The sequence below is a fragment of the Typha latifolia genome, chromosome 1 (assembly GCF_019914945.1).
Source record: "Typha latifolia isolate L0001 chromosome 1, TyphaL0001v2, whole genome shotgun sequence".
NCBI lineage: Eukaryota > Viridiplantae > Streptophyta > Magnoliopsida > Poales > Typhaceae > Typha > Typha latifolia.
In genome coordinates, this window is record NC_133086.1 from 17,175,237 (window position 1) to 17,193,232 (window position 17,996).

Consider the following 17,996-nt stretch of genomic DNA (forward strand, 5'->3'; position numbering starts at 1 on the left):
ATAGAAACAAGAGAAGGGAGTTAGGGAGGAGGTAATAAAAATATAAAATCTAGTGGTTCTCATCGACTTTGTCAGGCTTGGACTATTCTACAGTATCATGACAAGGAGCTTCAATTCAAAATTTCTTATTAAGGTTGCCAGTCACTCAGGATTTAATCCCTGATGAATTATATTATTTCGTGTGCTCTGAATTAAGAATAAACTCGAATCTTCTTCTATAATAGCTTATCTATTACACTAAATTTCCGACAATAAAACTAACAAAGCAATACTTAGCCCTGCAGTTCATCATCACAAGGATGCAAAAACCCTCTTTGAAAGGATAATGAGTGGGTGTGAGTTAATCCACAAAGCTAAGTGTAAAACAAAAGGTCAGAAAAAAAAAAAGTTCTCTCCAGAAGCGCCAGCAGAGATAAAGGGAATAAAAACTGAGATAATTATTAATCAAAAGAAGAAAAAAAAATGAGTATGTATCATGTATTTATAGTATCAAAAATATTATTATTAAATTTATAAAATATAAATATAAGTTAATCATTTTAAACTCATATTAAGATTATAAAAAAATTAATAGATTTAAGTCATTCGTGAAAAATATGTCTTATTATTTTGAAATAAAATTCTTCTATTTCTTATTTTATAATATATAAGTTATTCGTGAGGAATTTAAATCTAATCTTACCCAAGCCCATCATATTATAATAATAAATGAATCGGAGAAGGATATTACAAAGCATTAGTCCATGGGCATCTTTTAGTACTATAATTTGCATTCTATATGTTTTGTCATATTCTATAAGAATTTGAATAAAGTATGGAAGTTGTTGCATTGAGTCCTCCGGCTATAACTTCTTCTTCTTCTTCTTCTTCTTCTTCTTCTTCTTCTTCTTATTTAACTCCGGCTATAACTTTTCTTGGTCCTTCCCTTTGCCTCCATTACATTTGTTAATAACGCAGAGATTTCCGCACAAAGCTTTGTCGCTTATTTTGATAAATTTAAACATATCATTAGTTTGTAAATCGACAAGATCAACTTTATTAATAATGCTAATGTGGATGATAACGAACATATATTAAAAATTATGGACCATAGTAGGACCAAACAGACTAATCATAAATTAGAATACCATTCTGTGGCTTTTGAATGTATTTAATTGCATTAAGTTTTTTAATTTAGCATATAAAACTGTGTGCTCGTATTTTCTTTTTATAATCGATATACATTTTATTATATTAGAATGCACAAAATTAATATTTACAATACACATTAGAGCATGGAGATCATCATTTGCTAGAGACTTCATTATCTAGTATCTTTTATATGGATTTCTGTCTTGATCTTCTCAATACTGTACATGAGAAACTATGTAATGCTAGGAGTTAAACAAGCAGGCCGATATGAATGGCATATTAAGCCTGAAAATTCTTCAGAAAATAATAAATCAGAGGCCAAATCTTACGAATCTTTAGCCTTTCAAAAAAAAAGTTTGTTTCGCAATTCGAATTATCTTCACAATTTTAGTTCCTGAGGTTATTAGACCTTCTATGTGATAAGCTAAAACAAAACATTCTCATCTTCAGTGCAATTGCACCAACAAAAAGAAAGCAGATTCGAAGAAACTACACAAGGAATGTAGTGGGAGTTTTCATTTGCAGACATTGAATTGGAATTGGAAACACCCATGGTCTTTGGCACAAGGGAGTTAAGAACGAAGCAAGAGAGGAATCACATCCCTAACCTTCACTGTGCCAGTCCTTCGTCAACACTGAGAGTAATATCTACACCTACCCTTGTGTATATGAGATCCCCTGACATTCCAACCTCCCTTCCTTGAGTCCTCTTACATTCAAAGTAGAACAGAGTGCACACCAACTGGGAGAACATCTTTAACAGCAAGTATATATTGAACATAACTAGTCCAGTAGCATTCTTGCTTACCACCTTTGAGTGGCCCTCTGTTAGCCCAAAACTATATCCCCCAGTAAGAACACCGTCTCCAACTAGCAATACGATTGCAATGAGAAAGCCCTGCATCCTTCTTCCTTTCACCAGTTCTCCTGCCTTCTCCAGTGCTTGTAGCCCATAACAACCACCATCTTCCACAATTGAGATCACAACTCCAACCATCCACACCATAGCCAAGTAGACATACAAGAGTCGGGTTGCGACCGCAAGAAGAACACCGACGCCGATCAATCCGATCGAACCATTAGCATTCAGTATTGGAGCAGCTATCAAGCAAACTGACATAACTGTATAACCAACAGACAAGAGGGTGACATATATACATGTCATAAGTGGACCTTTCCATGTCCCTCCAACTCTCATGAACAATTCACCCATTGCTAGTTGCTTCCCTGAGTAGACCATGGCAGAGGTGTAGATCATGCCCATCATAGAAAACAAGGAGATGGCATGAGAGGCGGTCGCGAAGATCGTGCCGAAGTTCACAAAATTCCCTGCGTCCCGCTTTATTTTCACAAGTAGATCGTAGTACTGCGGAGTGCCGGGATCGTTCTGGCTAAGGAGGTGCAGCTTGATGATGAAGTCCAGAAACAATGGATATATGGAGACGTAGTTGACCATCAAGAGAGGAGAGTTAGGGAGCAAGGCAAGGAGCATGACAGGAAGCATGAGCTTCTTGTTCCTACTTGGGAGGTACAAAGCTTGTCTAAAGATTCCAACAACACCTAACTGCTTCGATGAATCCATTGCAGTTGAAGGATCCTTAGACATAGCTCTGGATTGCTTATGTCCTGATTAAAACTGGTTATGCTATATGAGAGAATAGTTTCTCATATACACACATTATATATATATATATATAAGATTAATTTGACATCCCTGCCTTGATTAGGATATTGTAACTAAATCCTTCCTCTTGTTTTTCGTTTACTCCTTTCTCTAATAACTACGTGATGTCATAGCATCAACTAATGCCAAATTGTTATCATCTGTACCTTTTCTTATTTGAAGGAAGACAAGGAACATTCGCTAGATAACATATTGAAGGAAAACTGATAGAAGTTAGTTTGTTGTTGTTTTCAATACTCTAAGATTCCCTCAAGTTTTGATTTCCGTTGTATTAATACCATCATCTTTAGCTCCGTCCTTAATTTATTGGAACTTTCTAGATCATCCTCACCATGGAATGAGCATTCCTAGGTCAGGATGGCCTCAACTCTAAATCGTACTATTATTATTATTATTATTATTATTATTATTATTATTTTGTTGAAAGCATTGTTACATAGTTTAGTCCACCCGGGAACCCGCCCATGCCACAATATCACACGAATAGCATAGTGGGCTAAATGATACACATACATATTATTTGATCTACTTGTGAATTCTATCTTTAAAGAGCCACTTGTTGGCATCCTCATGGGCCAATGAATAAACTTGATTCCTTCTAAAATAGCCAAAAGCTCACCCCAGAGCGCACTAGGGCAAACATTTAAGAATTAAGAATTAAGAAGAAGGTTTGGCTTGTATTTATCCTTGCTTTCTTAGTGGGGTCGCGAACAACTTTATGCTCCCATCGGTGCTACCACTGGTCCACTGGTGAATATAACATTTGATGTTGTTGATTTCTCTTAGGATGTGTCTGACAATTAAAAAAAAAGTAAAAACTTACCAACTCGCAAGTCATTTCTATTAGCTAAAACACGCTATAGCCTATAAGAAGGTTTTATATATATATAAATAAATAGCTATAAGATGGTTAACATCAACGAGTAGAGCACTTAATATATAATTGAAAGTAGTTCCATAAAATTGTTTAATTTTTTTATTCTTTAATGTACAATCTTATACGCAATCTAGAAAATTAAACACCTGAAAAGAAAATATTAGTTTTTGATTACAAAACTATTACATTGACGATTTAGAATATAAATCACTAAACTTATAAATTCGATTATTTATTATTTGAATATAATTAAAATAAGTCAAAAACTCTAGCGTGATATATTTAGAAAATAGAGGAAAGAAACTATAGGAGTTTCTAGTGAAATAAATTCTAGTAAATAATCATAATTTATTATTATTTGATAAAAATTAGAATTGTTGGTGATTAATATATAATATATAAAAATATAGGAAAGTAAGTCTTTTTTTTTCATTTTAAATATAGGAAGCGAAATAAAAAATATTCCGATGATCTTAGAAAAATGAAGCAATTACTTTCCAATTAATTTTCTTCGTTCAAATACTATAAAATAAATAGTAAAATTTAAAAATTAATCATTAATTTTCTTTTATCTTTTCACTAAACAAGTACTCTTATAACTTTCCACCAAACCAGCACTCATACCGACCAGTGCGTGGACAAGTGAGCATTAATATAACAAAGTAACAAACCCCATGCACCGATCTATTTCCCCAGAGTTTTTTTTTTAATTTATTTTTCCACATGCAGTTGATCCTCTCTATTGATTATCTAACAGTTGATCCCTTGAAAGTTGAAACTATATATGGTTACAACTTGCAAGAAATCTATCATCAAACTAATTTTATATATATATATATATATATAAAACTATTTCTCAGATACACGTACCAAGACCATTATTACTTATGCTACAGTTATGAGTTATGACGACCTTTTCGAAGCTCCTCTAAGAGTTCATCCAACGTTCGGTCGGACGAGCCACCCTCCGCCACCGCTTCCTCCGCCTCTCGCCGGATATCGGCCACCCTCTCCCTCAACCTCCTCCCCTTCTCCCCCATCACTTCCTTCACCCCCTCGGCCACCTCTTCCCTCCTCACTATCTCACCACCTCTTCCGCCAAGGTTCACGCCCACGCCGAGGACATCCACCACGTGCTTCGCATTTAGCGCCTGCTCGGCGATCATCGGCCACGTCAGCATTGGCACCCCTGCCGACACGCTCTCCAGCACGGAGTTCCAGCCGCAGTGGCTGACGAATCCCCCGACCGCCGCGTGTTTAAGCACCTTCCTCTGTGGGACCCACGTTCTGATGATCTTCCCGTTGGCTTCCGGCAAGGACTGCGGGGTCCATGTTTTGGATCGAACGACCCAGAGGTACGCGTATCCCGATGCGGCCAGCCCGTGGGCAACCTCGTCGAGTTGCTCGTCTGGCACGTGCGCCTGGGTCCCGAACGACACGTACACCACCGACCGGGCACCGCGATGCTTCGCCTCGCTGTCGAGCCAACCGAGGCATCCCTCCACGTCCTCCTCAGAGGCGGCCTCGCTGAGGAGAGACATCGGGCCCACCATCCAAGCCCTTGCCCCGCGCCTATAGAACGACTCGAACAGCTCCACGTAGACCTCCTCCTCCAAGTCGGCGAAGCTATTCACCACCACGCCCCAACTATCCAGGTCCCCATCGTTCAATTCCACGAGGAACCGCGACATCGGGTCATCCGGGTCGGCCAAGTTGAGGAGCGCAGCGGGGATCTCGGCTTTCTCCAGCAGCAGCGAAGGCGGCGTGCCCGGCACGTGACATCTGTCGTCGCCGTTGCCGTAAACGCTGTTGGTCGCGACGATGGCCTTGCTTATGGACATGGAGAAGGCCGACATTCCGTGGAAGACGAGGCGCGGGATGCCCAGTTCACTACAGATGTGTTGAGTCCAGCTGAGGAAGAAGTCGGATATCAAGCAAAGAGGAGGAGGAGGAGAAGAAGAGGCCGAAAGGTTAAGTAGAAGGTCGCGGAAGGGTCGACGTAGGCGGGTGGTGGCAAGGACGAAGGCTGGATAGAGATCGGGAGACGGGAGGAGGTCGGTGGACTCGACGCCGAGTGGGAGAGGGGGGTGATGAGGGAAAGGGAGAGTGAGAATAGCGATATTGTTATATTTTTCGTGCCGCTGGAGGTGGTGCTGGAAAAAGGGTGAGTTTAGCGGGGTGGTGACGAGCGTGACTCGTAGGCCGCGGGAAGAGAGGGCGGCGGAGAGGTGGAGGAGGGGGATGGCATGGCCTTTGGCCATGAAGGGGAAGATGATGATTTGATCTCCTTTGTTGTTATTTGCCATGGCTTAGGGGCAGAGCCTGTGATCGATGAGATGTCTCACGGATGTTGTACTTTATAGACGACAATGTGCAGGATGTAAATAGTACATTGGTGAAAACTGGGTGTTAAAATGCAAAAAAATATTTTCGTTTTTATTTTTGGATTTGGGGAAATGGAATATTAGTCATGACCGAGAAATTAGGTTACTTTTGGTTCGGAATTAAGACTTAATCTAGAATAATAATTTCTATTTTTCTCTTAAAATGAATGTTATATATATATATAAGAAGTAAAAATTGACTGAAAAACTCTTAATTTAATATAAAATGTAAATAAAATTATTTTTATTTATTGTAGGTAAGCAACGTATATTCATATATAGGTATGCAATGAAATATGCTCGAGAGATGAGGTAGATAAAAAAGTGGAGCAGGAAAATTAGGTGACAAAATTTAAATTAATTTTTGTGATTGTATAGAATGAGATTAATAGGTAGCATACTAGCATGAGAGAGGAGAGAAAAAAAATTTAAAATAACTTTAGTCAAATTAAGTATAAAATTATAATTGAGCTTTAGTGGAGAATAGTTTCAATATTATATTTAGAAAAGAGATAATTTAATATATTACTTTCTAATTAGAATTGTGTCTTTTAATTTAGAATAGAAAAGAAGATAATCCTAATTAAATTATGGACTAATATTTAAATCGGTAGATTTGCCACTACACAGTCTAAACAACACCACTCAATTGTTTCATCTTTATCAAGATTTGGATCCTAACTTTTTTCCATAGCAAATATTAAAATACTTTTGTTTATCACTTGAATAATTAGTTTATAACTCGAGTTACTCGTATAAAATTAAGAAACAAAACACTTATGCCACGATTTATATCTAATTTATTTAACTCTTTTGTTAAATAATAAACTGTGTACTATATTAAATTCTTAAATAGATCGTTTTCGTGTGGGTCTTAACTTTCACCTAATACATTATTGAGCTGATTGATTGCAACTGGATGCAATTTATAATGGCTTGAAGTTGAGTCAACTGACTAGATGAACCAAAACTTTATTTATTGATTGAATTTGATCCTACTCATCACGATTCTATTTGCCACCCGTGAGGTTATCTATGTCATCCACAGCTGATGAGCTGAAACCAAGGTTGCAAGAAATCCATGGTGAAATCTATGCTTCAATCTTAATGCTAATTCGAAATGGTGAGAGTAGTTTACCCACTCATGTAGGAAATTTTATGCAACAATAATAGTACTATAATAAAGAACCTTTTTTTTTCCTATTTTATCAAATTAATATATTTTTTATTGGAAATTTTCTAGATCAGATTAGGTCTGGTATCAACCCTAAATCTGACGGGTTACAATAGGCTCAAATATGACTCAGGCCGAAATAATTTTTCTTATTTTTTTTCAATTCCCAAATGAAGCCAGACTTATTCCAATAACAATAAATAACTTAATGTATATTTACATACCTAAATACAAGATTATATTATGTTATGACTATAAATATTTTAGACGTAAAATTTAACATATATTATTCAAGTGGGTCTGGCTAACCATGCTTATGTCTAGCATGGATGAAACAAACCCTCTTTTGATGCTTAAACTTGTGGGCCAAGTTCATGCTAGGTTGATGGGTTCGATTAGCGAGCAATTGAGAAACTTGAGTAGCTACTATAGGTCAATGTTACCAATATATATCTTTTATCTTGTATGAAAAACATATCCATAAAAATGTTAAATATTGGATTCTTTAATATGCAATCGTATATAGAATTTAGAATAATAGACAATTATTAAAGAAAAAAACAAGTTTTTGATTATAAAAGTTATAAAATCAACTGTCTGAGTTCGGGGATTAAAATCTAATTAATGAACCACTAAACCTTGTAAATTGGATTATATATTTATAATATTATATACCATAGGAGTATAATTATAACAAGAAAACTATTGAACTAGAGGGCCTTGAAAGTTACAACGAGCATGCAGTACGGGGTTTTCTTTCAAGTTTTTTCCTTCTTCTTTTTTATAATAGGGAGCTGAGAGACTAGCTTATAATCATCCTAGGGCTTAGGAGGCCCAAGGATTCGACACAAAGCATATGGCCATCAATAAAAGCTTTAAAAGTTTAATGCAGACCAAAATGAGCAGCTCAATAAGCTGGCTTTATTACAGACTCTATAGGCATGCACAATAAGAAAAAGGATTCAAAAGAGCTAAATAATGAACTGCAGTGGCAAAGGGTATTCCGAAAGGACCATAGGGTTTCCTCTGATTTGTTTACCACATTGGTAACAATAGAAGAGTACCATTCAAAAACGACATGCTTGAGCTTGACATTAACAACAATAGTGAAGGTTTTTAGCAGCACCTAAGCCTCAACTTCAAGAGTTGAGCCCATCTTGGTTGGCTCAGCAACGATGTGTAATAGGTTATTTTGAGGCCCTCTTATAAAGACTCCAACTCTATCAAATCTTGTGAGTTTCATAACCTATAAAAATTGAGATTTATGAAATTTGCTTTTGAGGAGTCTAGCTCTTCACCCTATCACTTGTAGTGGTACATAGTATCTCAACCCTAATATTCTCATAGTTTTCAAGAGTTTAGAATCTCTCTCTGAACAGGTTCAGTAATATCTTTTTATCTTTTTCAAATTTAATTGATTTTTTTTAAATTAAAATTAAAAAATAAGACTAACTAATCGAGTTTGAGACTTAGTCTCAAATCAAACAAGATGTGAAAGATTAAAGGGCACTAGCTTAGTTTGGTACTCTCGAAGCACTTTGATTTCTCACCGTCCAAATAATTTAAATGATAGTTACAATAACAACTTTGAATTTACCTTGTTCATCTCCAAAGTAACACCAACCATGACCGTGAGTTTATGAGCAATAACCTCCTAAACTTCAAATACATATAGATGGTGAAAGAAAAAAGGTGGTCCATATTTCTTTTCATAGGCCACATATTGAGTATAAGTGTGCCTACTCAATATGTAGGAGAAGAGCTTTAGTTGGCACCCTTCAGCTACAAAACTTGCAACATGCAACTTGCAAAAAATCATCATGAAACCAAGAATTAAAAAACTCTTTCTCAGATATAGACATCAATATTTTTAATCATCAACTATACAAATTATTCTAAAAAGTTATTTTTATATTTTAACACTTTCACTCACACCTGAGCTAAAATATTTTGATAAGTCTAAAAAATAAATTTAATTTAAATGAGCAGAATTTTATATTTTCAAGCAAAAAAAATAAGTAGGATAAGCTCTAATAGTGATTTTTATAAATTTATATTCTAACAAATACCTTAGACATTGCTAATGTAACGACCACCTTTTCGAAGTTCCTCTAAGAGCTCATCCAACGCTCGGTTGGACGAGCCACCCTCCTTCACCGCTTCCTCCGCCTCTCGTCGGAGATCCCCCACCCTCTCCCTCGCCCTCCTTCCCTTCTCCCCTCCTCCCATCACTTCATTCACCCCCTTGGTCACCTCTTCCCTCCTCACTATCTCACCAGCTCTTGAGCCGAGGTTCACGCCCACGCCGAGGACATCCACCACGTGCTTCGCGTTTAGCGCCTGCTCGGCGATCATCGGCCACGTCAGCATTGGCACCCCTGCCGACAAGCTCTCCAGCACGGAGTTCCAGCCGCAGTGGCTGATAAATCCTCCGACCGCCACGTGACCCAGCACCTGCTTCTGTGGGGCCCACGTCCTGACGACCTTACCTTCGAGCTCCAGAGAGAATGGCGGCACCCACGTCTTGGATCGGACTACCCACAGGAACGCGTATCCCGAGGCGGATAGCCCGTGAGCGACCTCGTCGAGCTGCTCGTCCGTCACATGCGCCTGAGTCCCGAACGACGCGTACACAACCGACCTCGCGCCACGATTTCTCAGCTGCTCGTCGAGCCACCCGATGCATCCCTCATCGTCCTCCTCGGCGTCCAACTCCGCTGCAAGGAGAGACATCGGCCCCACCATCCATGCCTTCGCCCCGCGCCGGTAGAACGACTCGAAAAGCTTCACGTAGACCTCCTCCTCCACATCGGCGAAGCTATTCACCACCACGCCCCAGCTATCCAAGTCCGCGTCGTCCACCTGGTCCAGGAACCGAGTCATCAGGTCGTCGGGGTCGGCCGAGCTGAGAATCATCTTGGGGATATCGCCCTTCGTCAGCAGTAGCGAAGGGGGCGTGCCGGGCACGTGATACCTATCTTCCTCGCTGGCAAAAGCACCAGTGTTTGCAAAGAGGGACTTGCATATGGACATGGAGAAGGCCGACATGCCGTGGAAGACAAGGCGAGGGATGCCGAGTTCACTACAGATGGGCTGAGTCCAGCCGAGGAAGAAGTCGGAGATCAAACAAAGAGGAGGAGGAGGAGGAGAAGAAGAAGAAGAAGAAGAAGAGCTCGAAAGGTTTAGTAGAAGGTCGTGGAAGGGTTGGCGTAGGAGAGTGGTAGCATGGATGAAGGTGGGGTATAGATCCGGCGAAGGGAGGAGGTCGGTGGACTCGACGCCGAGAGGGAGAGGTGGATGGTGAGGGAAAGGGAGGGTTAGAATGACGACGTTATATTTACTCTCGTGGCAGTGGAGGCGGTGGTAGAAGAAGGGTGCGTTTACCGGCGTCGTGACGAGAGTGACACGTAGGCCACGGGAAGAGAGGGCGCCGGAGAGGTGGAGGAGGGGGATGGTGTGGCCTTTGGCCATGAAGGGGAAGATGATGACGTGGTCACCGTTGCTGTTATTAGCCATAAATTGGGAATGAATCCTAGCTACCGATGACATCCATGCTTTATAGAGCTTTTCTTTTTAAATCTAGGTACCTATCAATCTTCAAACCAGTCTAATTCATAAATAAATATTTCTTATGCAGTAAACGTCACCTAAAAAATTAAATATTTTAGCCATTTTACATGTATACTTTTTAAAAATATTTTATTTATATACACACCCTTTTAAAGTTAATATTTACCTATATATCGTTTAAGAATATATATATATATATATATATATCATATCCAATTTGTATCCATCAATATACTTAATATATGTGATAATTATTTTTATAGATATCATAATCAAGTTCACTATAGCAGTGTACATCCTTTTCTCTTTGGTTGGTCTCATGAAACCTACCTACCCTCTTAAATAGAAGCCACCGGAATCAAACCCCTTATGCACGATTTATTAGGTAGCAATTGTTAATAACGTTTTAATGACCATGCAGATATATCTGTTGAATTGGTTAACTATGATTCAAATCGTTAGATAAGCATATATAGGACTTATATTATTGTGATTATAATACTTTTAGCTGCCTATTTGTATAATTAACTCTTCACGAATCGCCATCATGTTCAATAACTCAGTTGGAACGGAACCTTATATATATAATATTTTCCTTACAAGAAAATGAGGATTCTCCATTCAAATTTGTTGGAAGATTATTTTGTTTGTGAGCTGATTAGGTTTGGCTTTTTATCTTTGCAGATGACATAAAACTATGACTTTCTGTAATCAGATATATACTAAACAATAAGAGATCTTGTCCTAATCAAGGAGGATAGTATTCATTGCTTTAATACTTTTTATCCAAAAGAACCATAAGAAAAGGAAAAAGAAAAAGAAAAAGACATTGAACCAACTCACTAATTTCTTCTTCGTGATATCTTGAGATCTGGCTTAAAATGTATTGTTCGTGTTCAGTGTAGTGTGGTTGATGGAACCAAATTATTAGATCCCCCCAGGCTCGAGGTGGTCCGGATCTTGATCGGGCCCAACATGGATAGCATTTGATCATAGTATGCCCCATAAGTTCCCGGCCAGTAAAGAGGCCCAATTGGTTTCAACCTTTTCTTTAAATCATATTTTATACCACATCTTGTGTTTTGAGAATTTTTGTTGTATCTCGACTCCTTATTTTTAGGAATAATTTTTTTTATCGCCTTGTGTTAACTTAAAAAGTAGCATCAATAAAATATTATATTATAATATATTAAATAATTTATAAAATATTTAAATACGCCGGTCTCCGAGATTTTAATCCTCAAATCGGAGTCAATCGAGATGCTCGACTTGCTTTATCTTCTCTAACAAATCTCTGATCGGAACAAGAATAGGTAAAAGAGGAGAGAAAAGAATAAGAAGAGAATCGTGAAGACGAGGGAATGTGGTGGTAGTGAAAGGTGGTTAAGAGAATATAAAGTAAGATGGTGGAAGGATAGAGAGGAGAGAAACCGGTGGTGGAGATATTTTAGTAATTTGGTTAATGTTAGTTAGCCAAAACAACGTCAATGTGTTAAATAAAAATTATAAAGAAAAAGAAAAAGTCGGGTTATAAAATCTTCAAAGATAAATATGAATCACAAAATAAATAAAATATAGAATATAATTTGTAAAAGATTCTTATTATTTAACTCATCTATTTAAATACTAGGAGGTAAGAAAACTAATGTCAAAAGTATTTTTGAGGTCTTAAATTAAATTACAGCTATTAAAAAATAAATATTCATTTAGTATGGGCAAAGAAAAGGTGTATATTTAATAAAAAAAAATAATCTCTTTTAATTGCGTATAAGTTAACTTTAGACAATATGGAGTGAGAAAAAAATGTGATGCTGATAGCTCAACTTAAGGTTGACAGGTTCAAATTAGTTCAAAGTGATGGAGACGAAACCAGATGACGATGCATGTGTTAGTTGGACCTACTTCAACCACAACATATTATTCCCAAAAGATTTTACTGGAACACAGTTTAAACTTCAATAAACCATTCAAAATACGCAAATACTTATGCATGGGATGAAAAACCTCACATTAAAATGTATCTTCCTTGTCATATTACATCACAGCTACCAATAGTCCTCTTGGTGATGGGGACTAGTAGAATTCGTCGCTCAATAATTGAGCTAGTGTAGTCAATTAAGAATAGAGAGTATTCAATGTGGAGTTCCCGGAGGAGATATTGAACACAGTAGTATTATTTGTAATGGAGTAGATTTGGGGCTCTTTGTTGGTGCTCCAAGATCACCATCACATCCATGAAACATCATAGTAAATGAATGCATAGGGATTAGGGGGGCCATATGAGATGGGATGCATGTGATTGCCCTGTAATAAATGGGTGGCCTTAGCCTAGCAAGCATTAAAGGAGAGGGAGGGAGGTCCCATGATCTCAGAAAGCTAAAAATTAAAATAAGTATTGGGTACTGCTAACTAATTTTGAATTGCCTGGGGATTGCTTTAGAAGAAGACTCTCTACCTAGGGACAGGGACACTAACAAAAGACACAAGGTTTAAAAGGCTTTGGAATATATTTTTTTTAAAATTTCATTTTGAAGTTTTTAAAGGGTTCTCAAACGTACCCACTACCACCACAGGACTCGATTGGTCTTTTTTGAACCTCACAAATGGAACATCTACAGCAAAGTGATAAACTAATTCAAAAGGCCCAGGAGCATTTATATATATATCTCTCTCTCTCTAACAGCCTGTGACCAGGCCCTCTGCCACTCTAGCAGATCCAGGACGTTGAAGAAATAACTCACAAGAAGAAAAAAGAAAATATATATGGAACTATTTGAACTTGAATGCTCTTCATGTGGTCTCCTCTGTCACATGATCTCTAAGATTACAAAAAGAAAGAAAGAGACAAATTATAGTTTACCCCTGTATAAATTTGGAATTAGTAGGACCAATTCCAAATGCTTTTGAATCAATCCAAATAAGAAAGATAGGTTGAAATTGAATCAGTGGTAGGTAATTAATTTGGTGGTACTTATTTTCTCCTTCCATTTTTTTTTCTGCTTTTCTTTATTTCAGAACAGAAGTTCAGACTTCAGACCCCAAAAGAAAAAGGCATTTCATGACAATCTGAATGAAAAATTAGCAAAAAGCCTGTACAAGAAATAATTCTTTACCTTGTTTTTTTCCCCTTTTTTCTGTTGCTGAATGTTAAGAATCTGAAGTACATATGATATGATTGATTCCATCTCAGTGATTGTTTTCAGCTCTCTGCCTTCCTACAATCCAGAGCAATGTTCTCCTGGCAAATGATGGAGCCTCATCTGCCCTAGAACTCAAGCTATTGTTGCAGCTTCCAACCTCCAGATCCCAGTCCACTTCACTGCCACTCTTCTCCCACCCTGAGACATTGTAATCTGAGACTGTGACGGGGCTAGTGCTGCTCATCTGCAATGGCAACCGAAACGACGAAGCTCGCCTTGAGCTATCTCCTGCAATTGGCTTATCTTTGTTTGATCGAAGCCAAATTTTGGATATCGAGAAGCTCTCCTTTTGAAGACTAGTGGAAGTGAGATTAGCGCTTGCAGTATCAGTTTTAGCTTTGGGAATTCTCGAGGAGTCGAATCCTTTGAACCCTTCTCTTCGCGAATGGTAATCGCATTCGGACATCGCGAGCCGGTTCCTTGGCTTCTTTGATGCTGGTTTCTTCTTGGGTGATGGAATTGCAACTTGAAGCAGGGAATTCTCATCCATAACATACTCATATGACCCCATGGAGAAGCACCTCCTCTGATCCAGATTAGTATCGCCACTGCTTGTCCCTTCTCCCTCGCCTCCTCCAGCTTCCACACTCCGAAACTTCCCAAGCTTGACATGGACCACCTTAGCCTCGGGAGCCTCCGAATTGGCCAATCCAGTTCCAACCTCCTCCTTTGCTGCTATCTCCCCTGGTTTCTGACAAGTTTCGTTGCTCGAAGGCCTGAATTCTTCTTCCCCAGGGAGACCCAAGAGAGCATTTGATCCAGACTCCCACGTCTCTGAGGCAATCTCCCTCGAGCTCTCACTTCCAGACTGTAGAACAAGGACTAAAGGGCTGCAGCTATTGTTGGGGGAGTAGTCAGGGAGAAGGCTACTCCTACAGAGAGGGCAAGTGGAGTGTGACAAGAGCCATGTATCTATGCAGTCGAGGTGGAAGGCATGGCTGCACTTAGGAAGGAGTCTTAATTTGTCATCTCCCTCAAACTCACACAAGCACACAGCGCAATCGAATGGGTCCTTGAGACCTATGATGGCTTTGTAGAGAAAGACTGGGAGGGTATCTATGAAGGATTGGTCTACACCAGCATCATGGAGGTGGAAGAGCTGCTGGAGTTGGCCTTGCAAGACTGTGGCATTGTCCAGGTCCTCTGGCTCTCTGCTTGTGGTTCTAAAGAGGTATCTAACAAGGAGGTGGAGCAACCCAGAGATGAAGAAGATGACTGCCAAGATTATAATAATCAGAAGGATACTTGGGCTTATCCTGTTCTGAAAATTATTCTCGTAGAAGAGAGGAGGTGGAGGAGGTGGAGGAGGTGGTGAGACTGGTAGTGGGAGTTGGAGAGGAGGGGAAAAGCTCTCTCCTTTGATGCTTCCATGCATGGCCCAATTCATGTTTCGGTCTAAACAAAAGCATAGAGGGAGAGATTATATAAGATTAGGACTCACCAGATCATCTCTGCAAGCTTAATTGGATATCAGTCCCTTATCTCCAAGATCCCAACTTCTAAATTCTGGGTGTTCTTGCCTGCAGCTCATCACAGGTCTATTATGTGAGGAAGAAACGGGAGATGGAATCCTTAATGGGGAGAGAGAATTAAATGGGTTGGCAGTAGATGTGGAAGTGAAATAAATGAATTGATTGCTATAGGGAAAGAGGAAGGTAAGATAAATGTAATAATAAACCCAACAGCTGGGTAAATGCAACTGGAATGGTGCAACTGTATGTGAGAGATAGACAATTACAAACACACCCTCTTCAAAACCCGAAGCTTCTCCTCTCTTTTCTATTTGACTCTCCGTGGAGAACTTTTTGCAGCAACCCCAAAGTCCCATTAAATCCATCCATCCTCTCTCTCTCTCTCTCTCTCTCTCTCTCTCTCTCTCTCTTGCTTCATGTCTATATGCATCTAAAAGGTTGGGTGAGGACTGAGGAGGAGAATCCATGGATGGGAGTGTTCAACATTGGAAAAGTCTAGGGGTTTCATGGGGACTAGCTCACAATTCATGCCGGCAATAGGGGGAAGCCATGGACCAAACCCAAATAATGGGTGGCATTTTGGAGCCCCCACATTGGAGTGCTAAGTAAAACATGGATCGCTTGAGATTGGACCAATTGTGGTCTCTAGACTTTGACTTTAAATGAGTGCAATAGTGTTTAGTGTCTGACTTTTTAATATCTTTTTTTTTTAAATTTAAAAGTTGATCAATGGAGAACAAAATTGATCAAGTTATTATTATTATTATTATTATTATTTATTTATTTTATTTGTTCATGCAACTACAATTATCTATGGCTTCCTGACCATTATAATTCAATGGAGAAGCACAAAAGGTTAACATAGTAATTTGATGTGGTAGAACTTCAATCCACCGAAATAAACGGATAACATTAGGGAATGAAATCTCCTTTTTACCTTTTATCACCTTAGATATTAATCGTGCTATCAAGATCAACTTACATTTATAAAAGGTTTTCTAAGATGAAAGAAATATTAAATAATTTCCGATTCATGCAATCTAAATAGAGAAGTTGGTCTAATGAATGATACATGATTGATGTAGGAGATGGGGGACCTACTACCTTTAGGTCTCCTAACATGTAAATGCTGCATGGATGATGAGGATGGTTATAACTCTACCACTCAATTCCAAAAACGAAGAAAGATGATATGAATTTGGATTAATTGTAAAATTCTAAGTAAAATTACCTAACCTCGTGTACTTTAAAAAGTCTCAAGCCATCCCTCTACTTATGATTAAAATAAAATTGTTAGTTTTTTTTCTATTAAACTTAATTAAATTAATTAAAATGATCAAAATATTCCTATTGTATATACAGATTTTTAAGATAATATCACAAAATGATTAAATTAGCTATAGTCCTCAGTTAAATTTAAAAGAAAAATTAACAATCTTATTTAGTCATAAATATAATGACTGGTTTGAGACTTATAAAAATACAGGAGGTAAAATGATCTTATTTCTAGCTGCATGTTATTAACTTTAATTATATCAAACATTACAATAAACATATTTTAGGGAGAGTTAGCTCTATATATATATATTAGCATATCTATCGGTACTTCTCAATTGCAGACAAAAAGAGAAATTACACTTTATCTTATTTTGTTTGGCTCAATGGTACGGAATTCTCTTTTAACTTAGCCTCGTATGATTTAGACTAAAATGCAATAGTTATTTTTTTACTATATAGACCAACCTAATGTCGAATATGAAGATCTTTATTAGAGATAATTGTAAAAGATTGGCTAAGTGTTTCCACGCATCTAAAATAATAAAGATTAGATTTCAAATGACAAATATATTATATATAGGGATAATTTTTTTTCACCCCTGAACTATCACTTATTTCCACATTGACCTCCTAAATTTTTTTTTGGTACACACTGACCCCCCTAAACTATCAGAAATACCTCACCCCCTTGACGCCGTTGACAGAATTAATAAATTGACCAAATTACCCCTCCACTTATAATGATGAGAAAATTAAGTGGCTTAACTAATATTAAATATTTTAATTTTTTAAACTCCTTCATTACCCTCTCTCATTGCCTTAATCCCATTTCTAAATATTTTAATTTTTTAAATTCTTTCATTACCCTCTCCCTTTGTCTTAATCCCGATGCCTCCCTCCTCATCACCTCTTCAGGGACGTCGGGCTCGGAGAAGAGAGCAACGATGACGCCGGTCTTCGTTCTCCCCAACGGCTCTTGCGACCTCTCCAGTGATGCTGGGCTCAAAGAAGAGGGCAACAACGACGCCAAACTCGAAGAAGAGGGACGTCGGGCTCGAAGATGAGAGCGTGAGGCATTTGGAGAGAGAGGAAGGGCTTAGAGAAGATGGCGACGACAACGTCGGGCTCGAAGAAGATGACGACGACGACGCCGGGCTCGGAGAAGATGGAGACGGCGACGACAACGACGATGGCGAACTCGAAGAAGAGGGCGACGGCAACGTTGA

General features: G+C 38.4%; 4 protein-coding genes across 4 annotated transcripts; all 4 read right to left on the minus strand.

The window, feature by feature from the left end:
- Window positions 1-1,503: 1,503 nt before the first annotated feature.
- Window positions 1,504-2,770, minus strand: LOC140801009 (uncharacterized). The gene has a single exon (XM_073155991.1). It carries the CDS (start codon window positions 2,735-2,737, stop codon window positions 1,742-1,744), a length of 996 nt encoding a protein of 331 aa, XP_073012092.1. The 5' UTR covers window positions 2,738-2,770; the 3' UTR covers window positions 1,504-1,741.
- A 1,585-nt stretch (window positions 2,771-4,355) lies between these two features.
- Window positions 4,356-6,127, minus strand: LOC140781323 (probable UDP-glucosyl transferase 73B6). The gene has a single exon (XM_073127259.1). It carries the CDS (start codon window positions 5,996-5,998, stop codon window positions 4,589-4,591), a length of 1,410 nt encoding a protein of 469 aa, XP_072983360.1. The 5' UTR covers window positions 5,999-6,127; the 3' UTR covers window positions 4,356-4,588.
- A 3,029-nt stretch (window positions 6,128-9,156) lies between these two features.
- On the minus strand, window positions 9,157-10,771 carry LOC140799379 (UDP-glycosyltransferase 73B1-like). Its single transcript, XM_073153698.1, has one exon. The coding sequence runs from the start codon at window positions 10,764-10,766 to the stop codon at window positions 9,321-9,323; it is 1,446 nt and encodes a 481-aa protein (XP_073009799.1). The 5' UTR covers window positions 10,767-10,771; the 3' UTR covers window positions 9,157-9,320.
- Window positions 10,772-13,308: 2,537 nt separating this feature from the next.
- LOC140780470 (RING-H2 finger protein ATL13-like) lies at window positions 13,309-15,810 on the minus strand. The gene has a single exon (XM_073126055.1). The coding sequence runs from the start codon at window positions 15,405-15,407 to the stop codon at window positions 14,007-14,009; it is 1,401 nt and encodes a 466-aa protein (XP_072982156.1). The 5' UTR covers window positions 15,408-15,810; the 3' UTR covers window positions 13,309-14,006.
- Window positions 15,811-17,996: the final 2,186 nt, after the last annotated feature.

Coding starts and splice junctions, on each gene's coding strand:
- LOC140799379 (XM_073153698.1), bottom strand. CDS start 10,766: ATGGCTAATAACAGCAACGGTGACCACGTCATCATCTTCCCCTTCATG.
- LOC140801009 (XM_073155991.1), bottom strand. CDS start 2,737: ATGTCTAAGGATCCTTCAACTGCAATGGATTCATCGAAGCAGTTAGGT.
- LOC140781323 (XM_073127259.1), bottom strand. CDS start 5,998: ATGGCAAATAACAACAAAGGAGATCAAATCATCATCTTCCCCTTCATG.
- LOC140780470 (XM_073126055.1), bottom strand. CDS start 15,407: ATGAATTGGGCCATGCATGGAAGCATCAAAGGAGAGAGCTTTTCCCCT.